A 23,746-nucleotide genomic window follows, 5' to 3' on the forward strand; every position below is an offset into this window, starting at 1 on the left:
GGTCTCTCAAAAGTCAAGAAACTGAAAAGAGTCGGCCTTCTCAAAAAAACACAGCTGAAATGTCTTCCTCATTGTTGTCTTCTCGGGAGAAGAACACTAGAAGTGCCAAAACTTGTGTACGGCGCTCACTTTAGTGCCAAAAGTTTTCACCGGCTCACTTAAGTGCCAAATTGGAGGAAAAACAATCATTTAAGTGCCAACGGTAAGAAATTCCGGCCAAATTAATATGTGGCTTTTATAATTAAAATTTTAATATTAGTTGGATTTTTTTATTAAAAAAATAAGTCTATTTGGCATTTTTATGTGTACATTTAGATTTTTTAAATATTTTTTTCTGATTTTTTTTCCTTCTTTTCTTTTTTTCTTCTCTTTCTTCTTCTTCTATCTCTGATCACCGACGGTGACTGGAGGCCGGCCACCGGCCACTGCTAGCCGCCTGGCCTCGCCCGGACGAGGCCGCCGTCGCCCGCCACAAGCGAGGCCCAGCCGACCCTCGCCTGGGCGAGGGCAGGCGAGCCCCGGCGAGGCTCGACCTCACCTCGCCAGATTCGGAGAGGCCGACCGTCGCCGTCACCTCGCGGGGCGTCGCCTTCCCCTGAGCAACAACCGGCCTCGCCGGATCTGGCGAGGGTCGATCTCGCCTCGCCGGAGCTTGCCCTCGCCCAAGCGAGGCGAGGCCAACCCTCGTCAGATCCGACGAGGCCGGCCGTCGCCGTGGCCACGGCGGCCTCATGGGGCGTCGCCTTCCCCGGGCGACGATTGGCCTCGCCGTGGCGACCTCATGGGGCGTCGCCTTCCCCGGCGACGGTTGGCTTCACGGATCTGGGTGAGGGACGGCTCGCCTCGCCCGGGCTTGCCTCGCCAAGCCTCCACGAGGTAAGCCGTCATCGTGGCCACATCGACCTCGCGGGCGTCGCCTTCCTCGGGCGACGCCCAACCTCGCCGAATCTAGCGAGGGTCGGCCTTGCCTCGCCGGGGCTCACATTCGCCAGATCCGACGAGGCCGAGCGTCACCCGAGGGAAGGCGACACCCCACGAGGTCGCCATGGCCACAGCGACGGCGGGCCTCGCAAGGGCTCGCCCGCCTTCGCCCAGGCGAGGGTCAGCTAGGCCTCGCCTGTGGCGGGCGACGGTGGCCTTATCTGGTCGAGGCCAGGCGGCTGGCTGTGGCCGGAGGTAGAAGAAGAAGAAAGAGAAGAAAAAAAGAAAAGAAGGTAAAAAAAATCAGAAAAAATATTTAAAAAATTCAAATGTACATGCTAAACTACGTCGTTTTGATGTGTACATGCTAACTAAACCTCCGACAAGCCACATCAGCTTCAGAAATTAATAAAAAAAAATGCCACATCGGATTTCTGGTCAAACTGACCGGAGTTGGAAATTAAGTAATCGTTTTTAAAAAATTTTGGCACCGAAGTGATCCAAAACAAACTTTTAGCACTAAAGTGAGCGCCGTACACAAGTTTTGTCACTTCTGCTATTCTTCTCCCCTGTCTTCTCGCAATAAGAGGAACTTGTTTCTTTCTTAGGCTATCGGCATGATGCTTGTCTCGGCTTTGGTGGGCAACCTGCCTCCCATCTTTATATTCGAATACTCGACGTTTGACGTGGGGGCTAACGATTACATACCTTCCAAGGCCAGAGCCGACTTCCCTTATAACGGGATCGATTTCCCCAACTCCCTAGCGACGAGGAGATTCAGTAATGGATATAACTGTATCGACGAAATAGGTAAACAATAATTTCCCAACTCCATCATAATCCGTTTTGTTTGGTTGTCCCATTCATTCCACTAGGAATCCTTTTCCATATGAATTTAATCATGCAATCGTCCCCAATTCATAATTGTGAATTCATATTTCTAGTGAAGCAGTTGGGTAACAAGCAAAGTCCACCACCTTTTCTGGCTCTTCTCCAAGACCCATCAACCTTCCAAAGCAATCTACTTGAAGGTGTTAAGTTTGCCTCAGGCGGCGCTGGAATTCTCGATGCAACAGGAATTCAAACCTAGGGAAAAGTGCCAAAAAAAGTCCTAAACTTTTTGTATTGATGCCAATTTAGTCCTAAACATTTTTTTTGTATCAATTCAGTCCTAAACCTTTTGCATTAGTGTCAATTTAGTGCTAAACCTTTTTTTTATGCCAATTCAGTCCTAAACTTTTTGTATTTGTGCCAATTCAGTCATAAACATTTTTGTCTTTGTGCCAATTCAGTCCTTCCAGCCAATTTTGATTGGATTTTGCTAACATGGATGCCGGCCGGTCGCTGGCCGGTCACCGGCTCTGACGTGGACAACTTTTAATAATATTTTAATATTTTTTTGAATTTTTATTTATTCTTTTATTCTTTTCTTTTTCTTTTTTTTTTCCCTCCCTCCTTCCTCCGGCCAGTCACCCAGTGACGGCGAAGGTGTGCCTCGCCCAGCAGCCGGCGAGGCTCGACCTCGCCAGATCCGATGAGATCGGGCCTCGCCCAGCCGCCGACAAGGCTCGAGCCTTCGCCGGAGGGCGCGACGAAGGCCTCTGGCGAGGGCTCGAGCCTCACCGGTCGCTGGGCGAGGCACTACTTCGCCAGATCTGGTGAGGTCCAGCCTCGCCCAGCCATATCGAGGCTCGCCTTCAACATCGCTGCCTAGGGCGAGCCTCGCCAGGGGCCGGCGAGGCACAACCTTGCCAGATCCGATGAGGTCCAGCCTCGCCCAGCCATGGCGAGGCTCTCCTTTGCCGTCGCTGGTGAGGGCAAGCCTTGCCAGTGGTCAGCGAGGACCTCGCTAGCCTCTGGCCGGTTGCCGGTTCGGTGACCGGCTGGAGGAAGGAGGGGGGGAGGGGAAAAAAAATAAAATATATAAATAAAAATTCAAAAAAATATTAAAATATTATTAAAAATTATCCACGTCAGCGCTGGTGATCGGCGACCAGCGTCCACGTCAGTAAAATCCAGCCAAAATTGGCCGGAAGGACTGAATTGGCACAAAGACAAAAAGGTTTAGGACTAAATTGGCACAAATATAAAAGGTTTATGACTGAATTTGCACCAATGCAAAGATTTAGGACTGAATTAGCACTCAAAAAATGTTTAGGACTAAATTAGTACAAATGCAAAAGGTTTAGGACTTTTTTGGCACTTTTCCCTTCAAACCTATGTAAATTCATGTTGATTTCTTTTACTCCAATTTTTAAAGCTCTTCCATGCCCTTCAATTTCTTCCCCATGTAAGCAGCATAATCAAGCCGGGTCGAGCCGCATGGTTCACTACTAGAGAGCTCGACTTGTCTGAAATGTCCGACATCCATTTCCCCCTAGAAGCAAGATCAAGCTTGAAGTTTTATAACCGGAGCTGGACTGAATAAAGAGGTCCACGTACTCGAAGCTGCGCGTAATGTGTGTTCCGCAATTCAAAATATTAGTTTCGATCGATTAAAGCCGAGCTCGAGTCGCTAAATCACAGATTCATGTTACTCAATCATCATACTCGAGCGAGCCGAGACTGAGTCAAGCATTAACAGGGAGCTTTCTTGTACTTAGATAAATCCCAGTACGAGTAGTCAGAGGATTAAACTATGAATCTTCCTAACGTACAGGGTAACGTCATAACGATGGCACAACAAGTGCAACAATTTACGGTGGTTCAGGGCATCATCTCACATCTACTGGGTCAAAATACGAGTGCTGAGTTCTTTGCCAAATCGCTCTCCTTCATCAGCGTCGGAAGCAGTGACATCTTCGATCACTACCGTTACAGCGAGACCACCTTGTCCCATCCAGAGCTGATGACCGCCATTCAGTCTAACTACAGAGCCCAACTGACGGTAGATGTCGACTCGATACCGTTACTGTTGGCATCGGGCCGATTTCTCCTCGTCTGAGAAAAGCCTAGACCGACCTTCCTGTGGATCTTGAAACTTAAATTTCGCGTCATTTGCATAAAGAATGACTCTGAGTTGCCCGGAAAGAAAAAATGTTGAGAATCATTTAGAGAGTTACTAAGCAGGAGCTAGTCATTTAATTTTGTTCGATTGCATATGTAAACGTGGTTTTGATCTTTCTCTGACGACTTTGCATTGTCACGGAATGGGAATGCCAGGCTTTGTACGACTTGGGAGCTCGGAAATTCGGGATCGTGAGTCGTCCCCCCGACCGGGTACTGCCCGTTCGCGTGGCTCCAGAACTTGACGGCAAGCGGGTCGGGCTGTTTGAGGAGCTGAATGATTATGCTCAGTCCTTCTATTTGATGATCTCGGCTTTATGACAAAATCTGAGCTCACAGCTCCAGGGCATGATATACTCGCTTGGAATCGCAGCTAATACTTGTTCTGGGAATCGCAGCTAATACTTGTCCATCTATTCGATGATTGTGCCCGAATCGCAGCTAATACTTGTTCTGGGACATGTTCCACCCGACCCAGTACGCGGCCCAGAAAGCCGCCGTCACTCTGCTCACCGGGGACCCGAGTTTCGCAGCACCAATGAACTTCAGCCAGTTGGCCCGGGCCAGCGCATGAGATCAACATAGGCGATGCTATCGCGTTCTCTCCTCGTTCCGAAACAGTTAACTTATCCGAGCATTGTTATTTTGGCTGGCAAAAAGAAACACCCCCTCTCCAGCCCGTCACCGGGGAACGAACCCGGCCGAATCCCGGGATCGGATGAGCTGCTGCACACAACGATTACTAAAGCATCGTCCTCGTGGACACACACACAAGTAAATTCACAGTCCCTCTCTCAAGATGATCATAGATATTTTAGCGACTAATCCTCGCCGGTCCCATGCAAAACGAGACTGGCAAACCTCTGATCAGGGATCAGATTATGCCAAAGGGTTTAGCGTTACAGATCACGATCGACAGCAATCGATACGATTATGCAGAACACACGTCCGGTTTCATATCCACAGGAAACGTGATAAGCCAAAGACTTCTGAGAGTGTCTGACTCAGGACAGCCGTGGCCGTGGCCGTGGCGACTTTCACTGTCGAATCTTATCCACTGCCCGAGTTGGAGCAATCCACGTGGGTGGCTTAGAAAAGGCACTTCGTTATCATCCGATTTCATTCTAACCGGGGGTCAATCATTTTTTTTATTAACCACGCTAAAATAATTTATATTTGGCTCGATAATGACTCGCAATCGACCCCGCCTGATTTGAATCGAGCTCGAACTCGAGTCACACGAATATCTTGTTGAGTCGAGCCCGAGCTCATGAGTACTCGGTGCGATGGGCTCGCGAGCTAATCAGGCCAGATGGAACTTCTTTTCTTTTTAGCCATGAAAATATTCGATTGCTAGTCTTACTGCACAATATGTCCACATATCAGAAATTCAAGAAAGATATCTGAGCTTGTTAAGCTTGAGCTCTTCTTCATTTGGATCGAGATGAGATGGGCTCGAGTACCTCAACCCTTAGCTCATAGGAGAGGGAATATCTTCACATGGCTCTGTCTTGGCAAAATTACTAAAAAAGTTATTGCATTTGTGTCAATTTAGTCGTACGCCTTTTAATTGCGCAAACTGAGTTCTAAACTTTTTGACGATTTGCCAAAATTTTTTAAAAATTTTCAGAAAATGTTAATAATTTTTTTCTTTTTTCTTTTCTTTTTCTTTTTTTTTATTTTTCCTCCTTACTCCACCGGTTGCCGGGCCTTGGTGATGGCCGGCGACCGCCCTCAAGTGAGGTTGAACCTCGCCGGCTTCGGGCGAGGCTCAAACTCGTCGGGATCTGCAAGCTCGACCTTGCCGGGAGCCTCGCCCAAGGCCGGCGAGGCTCAAGCTCGAGCTCGACCTGGCCAGAAGACTTGCCAGCCTCAGGTGAGGCTCAACTTCGCCAGATCCAGTCGAGGTTGAGCTCACCCGAGGCTACCAAGGCTCAAGCTCACCCTAGGCCGGCGAGGTCGACCTTCGCCCAAGACTAGCGAGGTTTGAGCTTTTCGGGATCTGACAAGGAGGAGCTTCGCTGGTCCCGGGTGAGCTCGACCTCATTAAGATCTAGTGAGCTCGAGCCTCGCTCGAAGCCAGTGAGGTTGGCCCTCACCTAAGGCCAGTCACCGAGGCTCAGCAACTGGTAGAGGAAGAAGGAAAAAGAAAGAAAAAAAGAAAAGAAAGAATAAAATAAAAAATTCAAAATTTGTTTAGAAAATTATCCACATAAGAGTCAATCGTGTCATGTAAGACAGTCGACGTTTACGTCAATAATTTCCGAACTAAATTGATAAATTATCAAAAAATTTAGGACTTAATTAGTATAATTAAAAGGTTCAGAAATAAATTGGCACAAATGAAATAAGTTTATGGCTTTTACGGTAATTATCCCGCTCTGTCTTTGACACGAGGTTGCTGCAAGAAATTTTCTCTGCCCATGCCACCATGTCACCGTGTCTATCCACAGAACTCTCTCTCACAGCACAGAGACACCATAAATACATATCCACCTTCACTACACACCTCGCCGAACGCAACTCGCACAAGACCCCAAAGGGACGATAAAGTTGGAAACGTAGTCCAAGAAACATCAAGATGAAAGCGACCCCATTTGCTCCTTCTCCTTCTTGTTTCACCGCCACCACCTCGTTCTCTCCGTTGATTTTCCGGGAATATCTCGCCCAAAGGTCCTTCGTTTTGTCGTCTGATCAATTCCCTTACAAGCCTCTCTTCATGTCCGGATATATATGCTCATGCTGTTCTAGTTTTGGTGTTTCTGCTTTGCTTGCAGATGTCCTGCAGTGCCGGTTTCGATCACGAGTCGGCAGAGTCGGATGGATGGCTTCAATCCCAGGAGTTCAAACACCGCTTGGTAAGCCACCACGAGAATAGAATCGATTTTGATATTAAAACTCTTTATGGTATTTGAAGTATATACTGTTTTAATCCTGCTCTCTTGAGCTGATTCTATTCGTAGCTTGAGATTTTCTGCGTGATGTTTATTCATTCTTGTGCCTGGCGTGATAGTTTTGGGTTCTCGGGTTTTCCGTCATTCTATCGGTCCGCACGCGCGTGAACCCTCGGCTATGCAAATTATTACAATGGCTGTTTATCTTGTATCTATTTATTTGGTTAATGTGTGATTTCGCATCTGTTAAGAGTGAGCCTTTTAGATTAAGATTGATTGATCATGCGTGCACAAGTGAATTGGTTATACTGTTAATCATCTTGTCGAATTTCATTGATTTAGTCCCAAGGCAACCTTGCGAAGTGACTTGGACGCAGCTGGAATTCCGGCTTCGGTGCCGGTGCGGGTAGCGCACGAGCTCCTTCTAGCCGGACACCGTTATTTAGATGTCAGGTGTGTGCGTATGACAAAATCTTCTTTAGTCATATATTAAGCTTTAAATCACCAAAGAAACCTACAAAAATTTTGTACTGTTTGATAAAAATATGTTAGTCATACAAGGTTTTTAGTTTATTCCGGGGTTGGAATTGTGTACTGCAGGACTCCTGAAGAATTCAGTGCCGGTCATGCATCTGGAGCTATTAACATCCCTTACATGTACAGAGTCGGATCAGGTTTCCAATTTTATTTGCTTCCAAGAAACCGATTTGTTTCATTCGTGTTTGAGACAGTTTCGGTGACCTGCTAGTACTAGTTGATCACGCGGAGTACTTGATTTTTTTCGGTAGTTTTTGTAGGATTACTACTGACCATGGATCTTCATATTCCTGTATTTGAGGATTTCTATCTCTGTTTATCATGTTTTCTGCTTAATCCCGTAGGGATGACAAAGAACGCGAGCTTCATCAAGGAAGTCTTGACAAATTTTAGAAAGGATGATGAAATTATCATCGTATGTCACTGGACTTGATTGTAATTTAAGTTATTCCTGATGACTCCTGGGATTGCGATTCTTGTTTCTTTTGAGCTATGCTATTTTATTTTCTGGACCCTGTTTGAGAGATTCAATGTGTAAATTTTTACAGGGATGCCAGAGTGGGAAACGATCAATGATGGCCGCAAAAGATCTACTAGCTGCAGTAAGCAAAACGTGTCCCTCAAAATGTTTGAGTACGCTTGGAGTGATGTTTAAACGGATTCTGCTATTGCCATGACTAGATTGAAGGAAGAACTAGAGTTCAATGTTGGCAATTCCTAGCATTAGCCGGATCAATCAATGGATACTTCAATGAATTGAATGATAACTGCAAACAAATAAGTTGATTCTAATTAGCTGCTGAGCAAAATGCATATTTGGGGTGAAAATTGGGAACACAGATCGACACCCACTCACTCTAGAGATCGTGCTTTCGATTTTGGAGTGTGTTCTGGTACACGCATTGCGTGAAATATTCTGAGTTTACCCTGAACTCCTTTGTGTTTTGCAGGGTTTTAGCGCTGTGACAGACATAGCCGGTGGCTATGCCACTTGGACACAAAATGGACTCCCCACAAACCTGTGAATGCGCTTGCATCTACTTAAAGATGAGGCGTGAGGGCGATTGGATTTCGCCATTGAAGAAGCAGAGTAGGCTCTGCATCAGCTTAGATCTCATCGATGGCAGAAGATGGCACGCACATCATCAATGTGCTAGAGATATTGATCATTCCAATGTCTGAAGCACACTCATATAAGCATGGGCAATGAACAATGTAACTTGAGTTCCCATTGTACAGGAATAACTCTTGGATTACAAGAGACTCTACATGAATAGTTGGTGCTGTCTTCAACAGAGTCCTTCACAGGGTCTTCATTACAAGAACTCTACAGAATAGTTGGTGTGCTTGTCTTCACAGAGTTCACAGGTTGACATCATATCTCTCTCTCTCTCTCTCTCTCTCTCTCTCTCTCTCTCTCTCTCTCTCTCTCTCTCTCTCTCTCTCTCTCTCTGTATGAGCAGGTAGATTTCAGATAATTAAGCCAGAGTTTGACATGGCATGAGGCATTAGGCTGGTTGGTGCAAGTAATCTTTTTAACACAAATACACTTGCTATCACAATTTTGAGCTTAAGAGAGATCTCACATCCATTTTCCCAAATTACACTAGAAAAAGAAGTATCCTCCTGCTGGATGTCCTTCTTAGGAATCAAATTTACTAAAAGGTTTCAGTAACATCTCAATTTAATAAGATTACAAACATTACATGCTAGAATTCTGGGCGAGCTCATATGATTTTAACCGGAAACACGCAAAAGAATCTCGAGTTGTAACCCTTTTTTGGATGTCAGTTCATTTATGTGACCCTTCATGAATTCTTCCAAATTTAACAAAGAAGTGCAGTTTACTGTACTCTTTCGACAATCATAGGTAAAAAAAAAAGGGTTAATACCATGAAAAACCCCAAATTGGTACATCTGTGATAATTTTACCCAAAACTAATTTTTTAACAACCAAAAACCCTAAACTGGTACACCTGTGACAATTTTACCCTACGTTAGTTTCCGTTAAACTTTACTGTTAAATTGGTTTGTTAAATGACATGTGGTAATTGACGGATTTACCAGTTTTGGATTTTACCCTCCATTTATCACAGGAGTACCACTTTGTGATTTTTTTTTTTTGCATTAATCTAATTTAATTGAAACTAACGAAGGGTAAATTTGTCATAAATGTACCAGTTTAGGGTTTTTTGTGGTTAAAAAATTAGTTTGGGGTAAAATTGCCACAGGTGTATCAGTTTGGGATTTTTTTTTGTCAAAAAATTAGTTTTGAGTAAATTTATCACAGGTGTACCAGTTTGGAATTTTTCGTGGTATTAATCCAAAAAAAACACCAAGATCGTGAGGAAAGCAATAAAGGAAACTTTGGAATCTGGGACCCCGAATAAAAAATAAAGATTTCGAACACCCTTTTCTTGATGTGCAATTGCTTCAAACTCACATAACACATGGCATAGGAAATCATCCGGCCACGTTCTCGGGGTTGGGGAGAGAGTTGCTGTTTGGCAGCTACTGACTGAACCAACTCCTTTCAGACTTCCCACTAAAGCAAAACATGGTGCGCACATCTATCATGCCCCCTCTAACACCAACCTCCTCCTTTGTCACTGCTGTGTTTCTTCTCTCTTCCGGTATTTGTACTTGAAGAACATGAACAGAGGTCCGAGGTTGTAACACAGAGAGAGAGGGAGAGATAGAGAGAGATGGGATTATCGCGGAAGTGGCTCAAGCTAATCCGCAAGAAGTTCCGCGGATCGTCTCGTAGGAACATCCTCATCCGTAGCGATAGCAACCACGGTCCTTTAGAAGAAGCATTAATAGCGGATCGAGTCAGCGACGACTTGCTGGACCAACAAGCCGTCCTACTAGATGAACACATTTCATCAATGTTGATGCCGTTGCTGCGACGTTTCACGGAAGAAGAGCTCGCGGCCATCAAGATCCAATCTTATTTCAGGGGCCATCTTGTATGTTTGACTCTAATTATGTCTGCTTCTTCTTCGATTTGAACTATTCTTCCTCAGCTTTATTCTTACCTATTGCTATGTGATGGTGTTGACTTGGAAATCAACCGGTTATGGAACATAGGCGAGACGGGCATTGAGAGCGCTGAGGAGCCTCGTGAAGCTGCAAGCATTGGCTCGGGGCACGTACGTGAGGAACCAGGCGCAAATAGCGATGCGGTGCATGCACGCGCTCGTGCGGTTGCAGGTCCGGGTTCGTACGCGGCAGCTTCTCGGAGTCTATACTGATGAATGAACAATATGCGAAATCTACTCAGGACATGGGACAATTGCTGTAACAAAGGATCATGCTCCAAAAGATGCTGTCTGACATTGTGAATAACGCAGAGGTTTCGACACTAGTGTTTAGCCGGCCGCCCTGATCCTAACCGAAATCCTGACGTCTATTTACGCATTCGTTTTGAAAGGCACGACGCCGAGCAACTTTTTTTTTTTTCTGAAATAGTCATTTGATCATGTTGATGTTCATGTTCAGTGATTCTGATTCCTGATCAACATTTTGTTCCCAAGAACGGATAGCTTGTTCACAGAAGAGACTCTTCTTTCTGAATAGTTGTTTGATCGTGCTGATGCTCATTTTCAGTAATTCTGATTCCTGACCAACATTATCCCCAGGATGGATCGCTTCTTAACAGGAGACTAAAGATTGTTCGTCAGCATGTGCTAAAGTCTTCTCGAATCCGCAGATTTGGCCTAGATATGCCAGTAGGATAGTATGACAGCGGAGTCGAGTCGACGCCACTTCGGCTAATAGCTTTAGATCAGTTAGTAACTTTACACGCGAATACTCAACTCGAGCTAGCTAGATAGAGATTGAGCTTGATCACGCCTTGCATATCATGTTTAAACTGGACAAAGTTTTGTTGAGTGCATAATACTCTTCATACTCCTAGACGTATAGACTTGAAAGACCCAAAAAAGAACACTAGCTCACCTTTGTTTTGCACGTGACTCGTGTCAAGTACTAACTAGGCGAACTAGAAGTAGGAATAAATAGATGACAGCAGATCAGTCAAGCTTGAGCGGTACAACCGCATATGGTTTGAGTGACTTCGCTCATAGCAACCTAGCGGCCGACCTAATCATGCCGCCACCGCCGATCGTTAGGAGGAAATAGAAATTAGACCATCGGAAGATTTATTTACGTTAAAATGAAAAACAATTAGAAAAAAGACGTGTCAAGATGCTTGGTATGTAAATGACGTTGATTCTTGTTTACATTGGCGGCGAACCTTGTGGCGGCGGTAGCAGCGAAGTTGGGATAGCCATACCGGCACAATTTTGAGATGGCAGGCCCAAAGGTCAACCTTGGAAAAATATTGCACGGTCTGTCGACCATGCGGGCTAATATCATCTCAGCAATTAATCACATGAGTACCATCACCGGGCTCGTATGATCAACGGGGGAGAAGGACTTCGACTTCTAAAGAAAAGAAAACCTATCGGTAACAAAAGTTTGCCCGGAATGACATTTGAAAATCGCTCATGAGTTGTGACTTTCCCATCAACACGAAAAAATCACTTCAAATGCTTAATAACTGAGAGATTACACGCTTAATACAAAATAAACGGGAAATCTCAAACACCATAACGCCAAAAAGCAACCGATAATAAGATTCAGATTGAGTTAAAGAAGCTAACAACATTTTATAATCAGAACAACGTCGTTCATCAATAATCATACATCAGGAAATTTACAAAACGACCGCGGAGGAATCAGGAGAAGAATACAAACGGCAGAATGAGAAAAACATAAGCAAATGGATATTTTGTACCTTCTAGAAGGGAAACATAAACACTGTCCCTAAACTTACAGAGTTTTGCACTTTAGCTACTAGAGTTTGAAGTTCCACATTCTAAACGTTGAATGGAGGTCTTCGTTTGCTCGACAGTCCCTGAAGTATTCGATCGATTTAAATTAGTCCTCAAGCCCCCATTTTAGACAAATATGGGCCGCGTTAGCGAAATTCCTCGACTAAAAAAGTGGCAAGGAATTTTCCTAAGATTTTCTTTGACTATACACCTTGTATGTGTATCACAAGCAAGAAACATGCCCAACATTCGCCTAAAATAAGCCTGGAGGACCAAAATGCGTCGGAATAAATTCTAATTCTAGGGCTAAAATACAAGACAAGATAAGTTTTGAGGACAAAAGGAGCTATTTTCCATTTCCTTCCTTTTTTTGGGGGTAAAAAAGAAAATAGCAATAACTTAAGCTCCAAAAGAAGAGGCAACAATCGACACAACTTCGGTTAATCACCCAGGCAAATTCTGTACAGAATGCAAATACCCTGATGTCACCAGCATCGCGCTATACGATTAGATGGTAGAATATGTACAGACTCCTTCCTTTCAACCTCAGTGATGGCTCCTTTTGAATGCCGAAAAGAATCCACCCGATGATTTGTCCTTGTGCTTATCTTCCCCTTCCTCTTCAACCTGAATCAAATGATGCATATCATTAATTTATTTGCTAGGAACGAAGAATTACTTACAAGCAATAGGTTACCTCCTTTGCTATCTGCTGAAGGATCTCCAAGATGTCCGAGAAGTTGGGCCTTCTCTTGGGGTCTCGCTCCCAGCATCTTTGAAGTAGTTCCACAAGCAATGGGTTAGTGCCTTTCGGAATGGAAGGACGGAGACCCTAGAAATATGTCCATGCAAGACAAATTGTCATTTCTAAAAATCAACTGAACAGCTGAAATATGAAGCATAAAAAACCAAAAGTGATGATTCCAACCTTCTGTACTACTCCAATAGCTGCTTGCAGAGGGGTTAAGTTGGCGTAAGGAAGCTGGCATTTCAGTTGCATAAATAAATCACTTTGATGGCATTTATTATACCGCAGGAAGACAACATGAAGAAGAAGAGGGACTTACTTCTCCAGTCAGAAGCTCCCACAATACTATGCCAAAGCTAAAAATATCTGCTTTGTTGTCATACTGTCTGTGTTCAATTACCTACGTTTAGCAAAGCCAACATAAGTAAAGACCATTTACAGCAATCGTGGAAAAACGAGTAGTACTTAACCAATAGAAAAATTGCGATGAATTGTAGCTGGTCCAACTGATAAAAAAAGGACTCAGAAGATATCTTTAGCATGCCCCATCCATGGTAACTATAATCTATGGATTTGTGGAACAATATTTCATGACAGACAGTAGCTGAAGAAAAAACTGAACCCCAGAATCCCCCAAAAACGAAATGGAAAACCCCCCAATATGGTAAGCATGTATAAGCCCACAATCAACTAGAAGCTCCACGACAACCAACTCGAATAGATTATAAGAGTAAGTTGAGCAGCATAGGAAACTGAATGCAACAATTGGTACTTTGGAGGGCTTCAATAAGATAGAGCAGCTACAGCATCTGTAGCAAAAAGGCTAGATGTTCAGAAACAACAAACACTCTTATTTGCTTGCATCCACGATACACCAAGATGGTCAGATTAGGCGATGCAGAAGATCACAGCAGGTACATATAACATTATATTATCCCTGATCAGCACAGCCTTACAGATAATAATATTGGCATTGATCTTCAGACAGAGACGCACCTCTGGGGCCATCCAACGGTATGTTCCTGTTTCAGCCGTCATTACTCCAGTTTCAGCCTGCACCCTGGCAACCCCAAAATCTGCCACTTTAACCACCTGTCAGAAATAGGAGAGAGTCCTTAGAGCAGCAAGTTTTAATCTCTCATCTCTCTTTGGGAAGTAGATCATCACAATATAGTTATATCATCATGATCCAAGACTACTAATGCTTAGCCAAACATGAACTTTGTGCAATATTATCTTAACCCAAAAGAAGTGCTCTGTTTCCTTGTTCTCCTGAACCTGATAAGCTACCCAGACAGTAGTACTTGCTCCACCTTCTCTTACATTCGACAGCCACTTATTTAGCATGGTTTCATCTGAAATTTGCTATATCTATTCCTGTCTATTGTTGAAAGGATCAACACTTGAACCAGCATTACAACTTTTTCTTTTCTTTCTTTCATATTTCCATGAACCTACAGCAACGGGAAAACTAATATCATGATGAAAATGTAACAGCTTCTCCATGCTGATTCAATACTTATAATGAATGATAAACATTATGCATCAGAGAAGGAAATTCTTAATTTAGTTCTTCAAAAGCGTCAAACACTTGTTTCTCTCTTCTGATTGATCACTCACGATAAGCACTGGAGTGTAAATTTCTAAGCAGATAATTACCTCATTTTCATCCATCAGAAGATTGGCAGTCTTCAAATCCCGGTGAATTATATTGTTCTGGTGCAAATAGTTCATCCCCTTGGAGACATCAATAGCCACTTTTAGTAGAGAAGGAAGCTTAACCGCACCTCTTTGTTTATGTAGAACGTCGTATATGCTTCCTTTGGACATGAATTCTGATACAGCAATGCAAAACCAAAAATTTGAAAGAAAAAAAAACAACAAAACTGTCAGCTAAATTAAAAGGATTAAAACTCCATCTTCCAGTACCCAAATTGCAACAAACTTCCAAAAAGAAAGATAAATGTCCATCACAGAAGCACCTTTCAGTTTATGGATATTTACAAGAACATTAAATAACCTTATAAACCAGGAAAACATCCTCAATAGTATCTTCTTTGAATCCAGAAATAGTCTCCGTGACAATTTTATCCTATCATGCAACATCACATATACCTAGAGTCTGATACGGATCAAAATTCTATCCTAATATTGAAAACATCACATCTACACACTTAGAAAACACTCAGAAGACTAACCCGTCACAATGCATAGGTTTGGTGGGTGGGTACATGCACCTATAAATTGCACAACATTCTTGTGTCGGATTTTCCTGGAAAACATTAAAACACCAAACATGAATTTCAGGAATATGTTGGCTTGGGGTAGTCAGAATATAATAATGGTAGTTTCAAATAAAGGGACAATTTCCAAAAAAATGGAAGCATTCATGCATACTTAAAAAGAAAGCTACAGAGGCGACCTTTATAATGCAGAATTGTTTAGCAAATTCACACAAGATTCCTGGGTAAGGACAGGTAACAGAAAGCTGCTGGAGTTTGTACTAAATCAAGCATAATCTTAGGGTGGATCATTTTAAAGTTTGAGTATAGGCATTATAATTTCTGTAAGAAAGTGTAAAATTAAAATAAGGACCTCTCAACAACCTTTTTCCTCGTTAGTTTGACAGTACTAGTGAGATTAATATATTTTTCAAAGCATGCAACTGAGAGATGACTTCCAGATTTCTAGCTTTCCTCGTAGCACCAAGGAGTTAATATTGTCTACTTGCTGTTTGAGGAAAGGTTTTGTGAATCATTAACAAGCAGGTGAATTACAAATATTTCTCCGGGAAGTAACATACGAGGTATGCTATTCCTCAGAGCCAGGCGACATGTTGATGAAGTCAACTCAAAATGCTCCATTTCAAGCAGCCGGCTGACTTCAGAAGTATGTTGATTCAACATCAAAAGACAATACTAGTTTAACAAGAAATATATCAAAACAAACCTCATTATATAAATTTCCTGAGCAAAGTCTCTCAGTATGGCAGCGTTGGCACGTCCAGGCTTTAGGATCTTGATAGCCACTTCCTGACCGCAATATGTACCTCTATACCTGAAGAAGTGAAACGACATGAAGTACTGCATCCCAAGCATATGTAAAACAAGCCTCCCGGGGGAAAAAACTTACAAATCACCAAATGATCCAGATGCCACTTTAACTCCAGTATCTAGCTGCCTCAGATCTATTTCCCATACATCAGATCCATCTGTGGGAATTTCAACACATTCTGGAAGACATTCAGTGCCATTTTGGTTGTGCTCGCCTGGGGCTGGTATAGAATGAGGTTTTGGCCAAACCTGCTCCTGCTGAGGAGGTTGAATGGTTTATTCAGATTAATCGACTTGATAATGATTAAAGAGATAATGAAGTACGAGCCAATCAGCACCGCACAAAAAGCATTGTAATTTTCAACTCAAACAGAAGAAGTGGAGACGGAGATTGGAATAGGTCATGGACTAATGACCAGAAAGGGACAATCTGCTAAGACTGAAGAGTTGGCCTCTTCAGTTTAATTCCAAGCAACAACGCATAATATGAACTTGCAAACTTCAGTCTCCTCTCAAAAAAGGGGAGCCCATAAGTTGGTGTATGTGTGACAGTTTCAGGAAGTAGCTAAAGCCTGGATCTAATCAGCAGCAATTACATTGCAATAATATTAATAAGATTTGAGGTTTGTTAAAATCTTGTGAACGTCGATATCAGCATTCAGGCTCCATATTATCATTGCAAGCTCAAGCCCATTAGAATTGCCCTTTTCTCCTCTTCATTTTAAGAAAGGCTTTCTAGAACCTTCTCTATAGTCTATACGCTTGGTTCTTTTACAAACTGCACAACCACTATCAACTTATTTAAAAGCATAACTTGTTAGATGTAGATGTGATATTTAAATGCTCTGACAATCCTCCTCACTTATAGGCCAAGATTAAGCCAGCGAGAAAAGTTTGGAAACTTATTATAAGTAGAGAGGGAAATGAGGGGCCTAAGAGATTCAAGTGGAGGACATCTTGCTCTGATGCTAAATAGAAATAGTGGAATCACTACCAACTTTAAAATAAAAAAAAAGGATTAAGTACACTAGAAGTCCTAAAAGTTGTCACGAAAGTGCAATTGAGTCCTAAAACTTATAAAAAGTGCAATCGAGTCCTAAAACTTGTCAAATTGGTGCAATCGAGTCCTTCTAATAACCCCATCTGGCTTGGCTAACGGAAATGCTGACATGATTTTTTTTATTATTTTCTCTATTCTACATGTCAATGACGTGACGTGGTTAGAACGACGTCGTTTTGGTCCAAATTTGATCCCTCGCCTCCTGATTCCTCACCTCTCTTTTTTGTTTAAATTTAGTTTATTTTTTAATTTAATTGAAATAAAATTTGTATTAAAAAACAGATTTGAACCAAATCAACGTTATTTTAGCCTTAGGTTTCACATTTTAGCCATGTCATTGCCACGTAGGGGAAAGAAAATATAAAAAAAAGTCACGTTAGCATTTTCCGTTAGCCAAGTTGGACGTAGTTAACGGAAGGACTTGATTGCACCAATTTGACAAATTTTAGGACTTGATTGGACTTTTTGTTAGTTTTAGGACTCAATTGCAATTTCGTGACAAGTTTAGGATTTCAAGCACTTATCCCAAAATTAAAATAACAATAAAAAGCTTCTAGGCATAAAGTATGATTAATTTAGTAGCTCCCACAGTTCTCACCAAGTGCTTACTGTTTGAACCTATAGGGATGGACAACTCGCAGTAATTAAATCACATGAACTGCACAACACATAAAACCACCTCTATACGTCCCAAGAAGATAGAAGATGCTCTAGTCAAGAGAAAAACATTTACCTTCAATTTTAGAATTCCTTTCTCCACTTCTTTCCTAAGTTCCTCTTCCTGAAAATTCCCAAAAATAAGTGACAATAACATATATATGTGAAACAAAATGATATAAGTTTGGCTGTGATCTTTCGAAAGCAAAACGTTAAACAGGTTTCTTCAATAATGACAAGGATTAAAAAAACCTATTAAAAATAAAGACAGGAAATTTGCTCACCCAGAAATAGGATGTTATTTCTTGATTTAATATACACCAGATGGCGAAAAGTGCAATAAAACAATAAACAGGTTTTTTCAGTCATGAAAAGGATAAAAACCTACTAAATAAAGACAGGAAATTTGCTGACCCGGAAATATGATGTAAGTTATTGATTTAATATAACCGGACAGTGAAAGATGCAAAGGATACACCAATAAAAATTCTACTCAGAAAGACCGACTAATATTGGCATCCAGAAAGAAAAGCACATTATTCTACAGAACAAGCTATCCGGCCCATGTGGGGAGGAAAAAACAATTAAATCCTCGGCCTAATTGACAAAGATAATAGAAGACTACTAAAAAAAAATAGTAACGGAAGTGAAAAGAAATAACGCAACTGACAGTTAAGACCATAATTGGGTCAGCTCTAAGATGATTAAGCAGGCAAGCTACAGACCACTCCATCAAATGCAACAAAGACATCTTCTATGAGACAACTGTACAACAGTAGAAGAATGGAGACTGACTATAATTCCAATAGATGCCAAAAAAATTGTGACTTCGGTGCCAATGGATATTAATTACATGTTGATAAGATGTAGTATGCAGTCTGTGCTAGTCATGAAAGAACACTTTCAAGTAACTTCTTGCAACATTTTGAGATCCAGCATATATCAAACTAAAACTTGAAGTTCAATTGCTAAATATAATTGCCACTAATGATAAATATATACCTCAGAGTGCCAACCATCAACTACAAAGACATCGAGAGAGAACCCATCAACAGTAGAAAAGGCGTGAGCTTCTTGGATGTTAAGTCCAATCTCAGCAAGCAAGGCAGTGAGCTGGATCCAATTAAAACTAATCATTTAGATACATACATACATACATACATACATATATACACACACACACTACGTCAGTCACCTTCATGATGTACACATGGAACCACGTACAGGCAACTATTTAATTTTCTTTCTAAGTTTACCTGTTAGCTAACCTTTCTCCAAGTTTCCATACTATGACAAACAAAACAGAATATGTCATTAAAACATATTGCTTGTTTCTTATGAAGCAGAGAAGCAAGTGTACATGGCAAAGAGACCCAAATAAAACTCAGAACTACAGAAGGATACTGGAAACCAGAAAGGCCAATCAGCTGCAAGAAGATTGTTTCCGTGAGTCTTCCATGTATACCTAAGCATGTAATTCATACAATTTGCAGCTCGAAGGAAACACACTAAAAGGTAAAGTCTTTTCTGTCAACACAATCAATTATCACTTTGTCCATGGTGATAAGCTCCCATTTGTTCAGATCAAGATCATCTTTCTAACAATGAGAATATTAACTCGATTTCCATTGTACATATAGGCTACGAAAGGGGATATTGCGGGAACATGTAGCTAGACATAAAGACTCTTCATAGGAAATATGTTATCATTTCACACTAACATTATTATCAGCCAAAAAAATCATTTCCCCATGCAGATAAAAATGTATATCCCAATCAGCAGTGGTTAGTTATCACCACACTAAGCACTTTCCGAGTCTTGATATCATTCTAATGAGTATAGCGGCATAAAAGTAATAGAAAGACAATAATGCTACTGGATCATGTACTCATATCATATACACTGTGCTTTTTCCAGTTTCATTTTCTTGTTAGTTATTTCGAGTTCAACTGCTTAACTTTAGTTCCGACAAATAGCAATTCTGGAGTGGAGCAGACCCTCGGTTGTACTTCTTGCACTAATAAAATATATGTTGATCAACAAAAAAGAACAAATATACGCAGCACCACAAAGGTAGAATCATTGATCAATTACCTCACTTAATAGCTTTCGCTTGTCCAGAGCTGAGAAGGTAATTTCATGCATAGGCCTGCAAGACAAGCGTTCACATGAAATAAGCGAGATGAGAATTGCTCACCTAACTGATTATTGAACAAGCTACATGGCAATGACGATATTGACATTATCTCAATCCAACACAACAAAAAATGCAACTTGACCATAGAACACCTGTTGTATGACCTGGAGTAGTAAATTACGCATAGAGAGCAACCATGATAGCAGAGTAGCGGAAGGGTAGGTCAATGCTCTCATGTAAGCAACATTAAGGAACAACCAAGCATACATAGACAAGCCAACTCATGTGGACATCACAAATATAGTTGATTTTCTGGCACAATTAATGTGTGCTTTCTAGTATGCTAGATCTAGGACACTCAAATTGAGCTCATAACAGAGTAATAAATGCAGCATCAGATGTAATGGTAGAATTGGCAATACGCGTCAAATCAGATCATTGACAATTAAACACAGAAAGGTATATCTCACAGCTATGTATTTCAATAGCAATCAGCCAAGATAAGCAGGGAATTGACAGTTGACACATCGTGTGAAGGAGGGTATTCCAAGAACCCTTTAAGTAATTAAATCTAATTCCTTATATGAGAAACATTCATAAGGAAAACGTTCCATTTCTTTTAGAAGTAGAGTTTTATTTGGTAATAGAAAAAATTCAAAAAGTAAGAAAGACAAATAAACCAATAATGGAAAGTGTTGTCCAGGTTACCGAGAAACTTGAGCATCTGACTTCACTACACTGTCTCCATCCTCAACGTTGTATCTATTTGCTTGCAAATTGAGTCCTTCGAGATTACTCGATGAACCAAATGTAGGTGGTAGATGAATTCTAAACAGGAGAACACAGAGAAGAAAGAGTTAAAAGAGATATCTGATCAGACAGTTTAGAGGTGAAAATTCACAGCATACGATGAAGAAGCCCACACATAATGTGGCCAAACATACCCCACTCTACCAGAATGATTTAGACTACTTTGAGCATCATCAGCCATGGGAGAATCTGAATCAACATATTCGTTGTGGTTCCCATTAACAGAGGGATAAACCTACATCGCAGGAGAAATTGCTCAAGAAAGATCTATAAATGCAGACTCTTTTGGAGTGTATTATCATATATTGGCTCGTCATCTCAAATGTTTTATAGCTTACTCTAGGAACATCTAAAGTCATTAATAGTGCCATATACAGGGAAATACAAACATAAAACACAAATGCTCGTTGACATCATGAATGCATTATAAAGGTATAGAAAACCCAGTTGAGTCAAATTAAGTGAAGACGATTTCTTCAAAATTGAAACTCATGGAAAAATTTGCTGACGACATAACAAGTCAGTAAAATTACTGACATTGCATTTTGTTTCCCTGGAACATGGAGTTATCGAATTAGTGCTTTCCCCTTTGTTTACTTGAGAGTAGCTCCAAAGCATTCAGCCAGCATTTGCATAATCAGAATTTGGAATATTTATGAATCAAATCTCAGTTTCCTGAATATACACACGAGAAGACCAAATAATACGATCCGCAACAATCTAGCCATTCTGTATATCTACTTGATTTACATAAGGTTTATCTCCAGTCCTCACGGTGTATTTACAAAATAGGCAAGCAGTGAAAAGTCCATCATAGCCATGGATAGAGCAGCATTCTGATCAACCTAGGGATTACCCGAGAGCCAAACGTGTTTCCTTTCCTCAAGGTTTAGTTTCAAATCAATGCTTTCTCTGGGGAAGACAAGTATCTATCTACAATTACCCAGTGTGTGTTGGGACACTAAGACTACCGATACCAAACCCAATGGAAATTAGCAGAGTGCTAGAGAAAAAGAGTAGTATTAAGATCAAGTCAGCATTTACTTGGACAGGTCGAATATCAAACACAGGCCGATTAACAGGATCTTCAGCCAATTTGAGTAGTCTCTTATGCATGAGCACATCTTCTGCTCTCTCCACATTCACATCCAGTGCATATCTGCCAAGTAGCAGAAAGATCGTTACACAAAACAGTGTGTTCGCACGCAGAGAGAGAGAGAGAGAGAGAGATCATGTCCAAGTATGGAACTTGAGTCCGGGGACTCAATTGAAAGAAGCAGCTACAAGCAAACAGGACGAACCCATCAAACGCAATATGTCACGAAACAAGTGTAGGCCCCCTGAATCTGTCTAATTACAGGGAGAATTTAAGAAAAAACGCAAAGAAACAAAAAATATTCCATCTGTACTTGGTAACCCGCTTGCTTTTAATCCCTTACAACTGTTCCCGCTGGTGAACACGAAGGTCAAGAATCAGAGAAGCGGAAATGGTCAACCCCGATCAGTACGACTTTCTTCCTCTGCACGTTTGACTTTCGATCGGTGTCCTACTGTCGGCGGTCAAACCATCAAGGCAAAACCCAACCCGACAGCCCCCGATCACACCCACTCCCCACTCAGCACGCACGGAACCAACAGAATCGACACACGATCACGGAACAACCCAATAAAAATAAAAAAAAAACACCCGACAAAGCGAGGCGAAAAATGGCGCAGGATTCGAGGCGATCGGTACCGCGCGGGCAGGCGATTGAAGTGGAGGAAGAGCTGGTCGTCGAACCCGGGGACGTGCGCCTCCTCGCAATCCTCCGAGGCCAGGAGGCGGCGGAGCACCTCGTTGTAGGCCTCGAGCTTCTGCCGCTGGTCCCGGGGCTGCGCCGGCGCCGACGGGTCCGCCGGCCTGCTCCCGCAGCTCTCGACGTCGTCTTCCACGGCCATCCGAACACGAAACCGCGAGGAGCTCGAGCCCCCCCCGCCCCTCCCCCCGCCGACGATCGAGACGGGCGAGGCGACGGACGATCGCGGAGGAGGAGGAGCGCCGGCGAGAGAGAGAGAGAGAGAGGGGGGGGAAGGCGGATTTCAGATGGACTGGGTTGAGCTCGCTTCGCTGCCTTCCTCCTTCGCTAGAGCGGATCAAAAGTACGGAGGAATCGAAGACAGACAGAGAGAGAGAGAGGGGAGGAGATGCTGTTTTGGGGGTGTGCCCGTTGCTGTGTTGCGGATTGTTTCTCAGTGTGTGCAGGGAGACCTTTTTTAGGCGCTTTGGTTTATGGCGTCGTCGTGCGAGTAGCAGGATTGGCGATCGACACGTCAGCCGGCGGGCCCCGCCGTCCCCGTGGTTCTGACTCTCTTGAATTGGCAAAATTTCGACGTATGCAAGGCGGGGGGCCGGTGGGGCGGGGCCCGGGACGGTCGTCGAAGTTTCCCAGAACCAAGGCTAAAAAGCTCGGGCTTTGGCGGATAAGCACCGGCACCCCTAATAAGATAAAAGAGAAAATTCCAAAAACGAGATTTGAAGTGGAGTCATTTTCTAAAAAAAAAAACTTAAAATGAATTTTATCTCGATTTTCAAATAAGGGCTCGAAATGAATATTATTTTAAATAAGAGCCTGAAGTGGCAATATCAGTATCAAATAAGGATCTGACATCACCGATCAAAGGGTATTTTCGTTTTTTACCTTTTTTGAATTTTTTCTTTTTTTCTTTCTTTTTTTCTTTTTCTATTTTTTTCTTTTCCTTTTCCTTTTCCTTTTCTATTCCTTTTCTTCTTTTTTTTCTCTATTCCCTCCGCTGGCCATCACCAGGGCCGGTGACCTCAGGTGGAGGTCGCCCTCGCCTGGGCAGGCGAGGGTCGCCCTCACCCTCACCCTCACCCTCGCTTGGGCAGGCCAGGCCAGGCCAGGCCAGGCCAAGGCAAGAATCCAGCGAGGGTCAGCCCTCGCCCAATGCCGACGAGGGCGAGGGTTGCCCTCGCCGAATCTGGTGAGGGTCGCCCTTGCCCGCTCGGCCCAGGCGAGGCAACCCTTGCTCGACGCCGTCGCCGGCCAGGCGCGGGTAAGAGGGAAGAAGAAAAAAGGAAAACAA

The 23,746-nt window shown here is 42.6% G+C and overlaps 3 protein-coding genes across 4 annotated transcripts; 2 read left to right on the top strand and 1 right to left on the bottom strand.

The window, feature by feature from the left end:
• Nucleotides 1-6,408: 6,408 nt before the first annotated feature.
• Nucleotides 6,409-8,632, top strand: LOC115683677 (thiosulfate sulfurtransferase 16, chloroplastic). The gene is made up of 7 exons (XM_030608247.2): nt 6,409-6,600; nt 6,705-6,785; nt 7,164-7,274; nt 7,422-7,495; nt 7,703-7,773; nt 7,907-7,960; nt 8,309-8,632. The coding sequence occupies exons 1-7, from the start codon at nt 6,509-6,511 to the stop codon at nt 8,381-8,383; spliced, it is 558 nt and encodes a 185-aa protein (XP_030464107.1). The 5' UTR covers nt 6,409-6,508; the 3' UTR covers nt 8,384-8,632.
• A 973-nt stretch (nt 8,633-9,605) lies between these two features.
• LOC115687313 (protein IQ-DOMAIN 18) lies at nt 9,606-10,916 on the top strand. The gene is made up of 2 exons (XM_030612829.2): nt 9,606-10,327; nt 10,449-10,916. Exons 1-2 carry the CDS (start codon nt 10,064-10,066, stop codon nt 10,617-10,619), a joined length of 435 nt encoding a protein of 144 aa, XP_030468689.2. The 5' UTR covers nt 9,606-10,063; the 3' UTR covers nt 10,620-10,916.
• Nucleotides 10,917-12,474: 1,558 nt separating this feature from the next.
• LOC115686623 (serine/threonine-protein kinase STY17-like) lies at nt 12,475-22,855 on the bottom strand. 2 transcript variants are annotated; one of them, XM_030611988.2, is made up of 16 exons: nt 22,398-22,855; nt 21,707-21,821; nt 20,797-20,897; nt 20,561-20,680; nt 19,810-19,864; nt 18,717-18,827; nt 17,791-17,838; nt 16,077-16,252; nt 15,894-16,001; nt 15,143-15,216; nt 14,604-14,779; nt 13,941-14,036; nt 13,264-13,344; nt 13,125-13,178; nt 12,894-13,028; nt 12,475-12,823 (listed from the first exon to the last, which is right to left on the bottom strand). In XM_030611988.2, exons 1-16 carry the CDS (start codon nt 22,598-22,600, stop codon nt 12,743-12,745), a joined length of 1,734 nt encoding a protein of 577 aa, XP_030467848.1. In that variant the 5' UTR covers nt 22,601-22,855; the 3' UTR covers nt 12,475-12,742. The 2 variants fall into 2 exon arrangements, with proteins under 2 accessions (XP_030467848.1, XP_030467840.1); XM_030611980.2 differs by having other exon boundaries at nt 16,077-16,255.
• Between the last annotated feature and the right edge of the window lie 891 nt (nt 22,856-23,746).

The sequence above is a fragment of the Syzygium oleosum genome, unplaced genomic scaffold (assembly GCF_021117445.2).
Source record: "Syzygium oleosum isolate NSW1041296 unplaced genomic scaffold, Sole_v2.1 Sole_v2.08, whole genome shotgun sequence".
Lineage (NCBI taxonomy): Eukaryota > Viridiplantae > Streptophyta > Magnoliopsida > Myrtales > Myrtaceae > Syzygium > Syzygium oleosum.

Bases quoted from the DNA above. Each gene is read 5' to 3' on its own strand.
- LOC115683677 (XM_030608247.2), top strand. From the start codon at position 6,509: ATGAAAGCGACCCCATTTGCTCCTTCTCCTTCTTGTTTCACCGCCACC. The intron at 6,601-6,704 runs GTCCTTCGTTTT...CTTTGCTTGCAG, and splicing joins CGGGAATATCTCGCCCAAAG to ATGTCCTGCAGTGCCGGTTT. The intron at 7,496-7,702 runs GTTTCCAATTTT...TTAATCCCGTAG, and splicing joins CATGTACAGAGTCGGATCAG to GGATGACAAAGAACGCGAGC.
- LOC115687313 (XM_030612829.2), top strand. From the start codon at position 10,064: ATGGGATTATCGCGGAAGTGGCTCAAGCTAATCCGCAAGAAGTTCCGC. The intron at 10,328-10,448 runs GTATGTTTGACT...TATGGAACATAG, and splicing joins CTTATTTCAGGGGCCATCTT to GCGAGACGGGCATTGAGAGC.
- LOC115686623 (XM_030611980.2), bottom strand. From the start codon at position 22,600: ATGGCCGTGGAAGACGACGTCGAGAGCTGCGGGAGCAGGCCGGCGGAC. The intron at 20,681-20,796 runs GTATGTTTGGCC...TCTCCTGTTTAG, and splicing joins AATCATTCTGGTAGAGTGGG to AATTCATCTACCACCTACAT. The intron at 17,839-18,716 runs GTATATATTTAT...GGGAATTTTCAG, and splicing joins TTGATGGTTGGCACTCTGAG to GAAGAGGAACTTAGGAAAGA.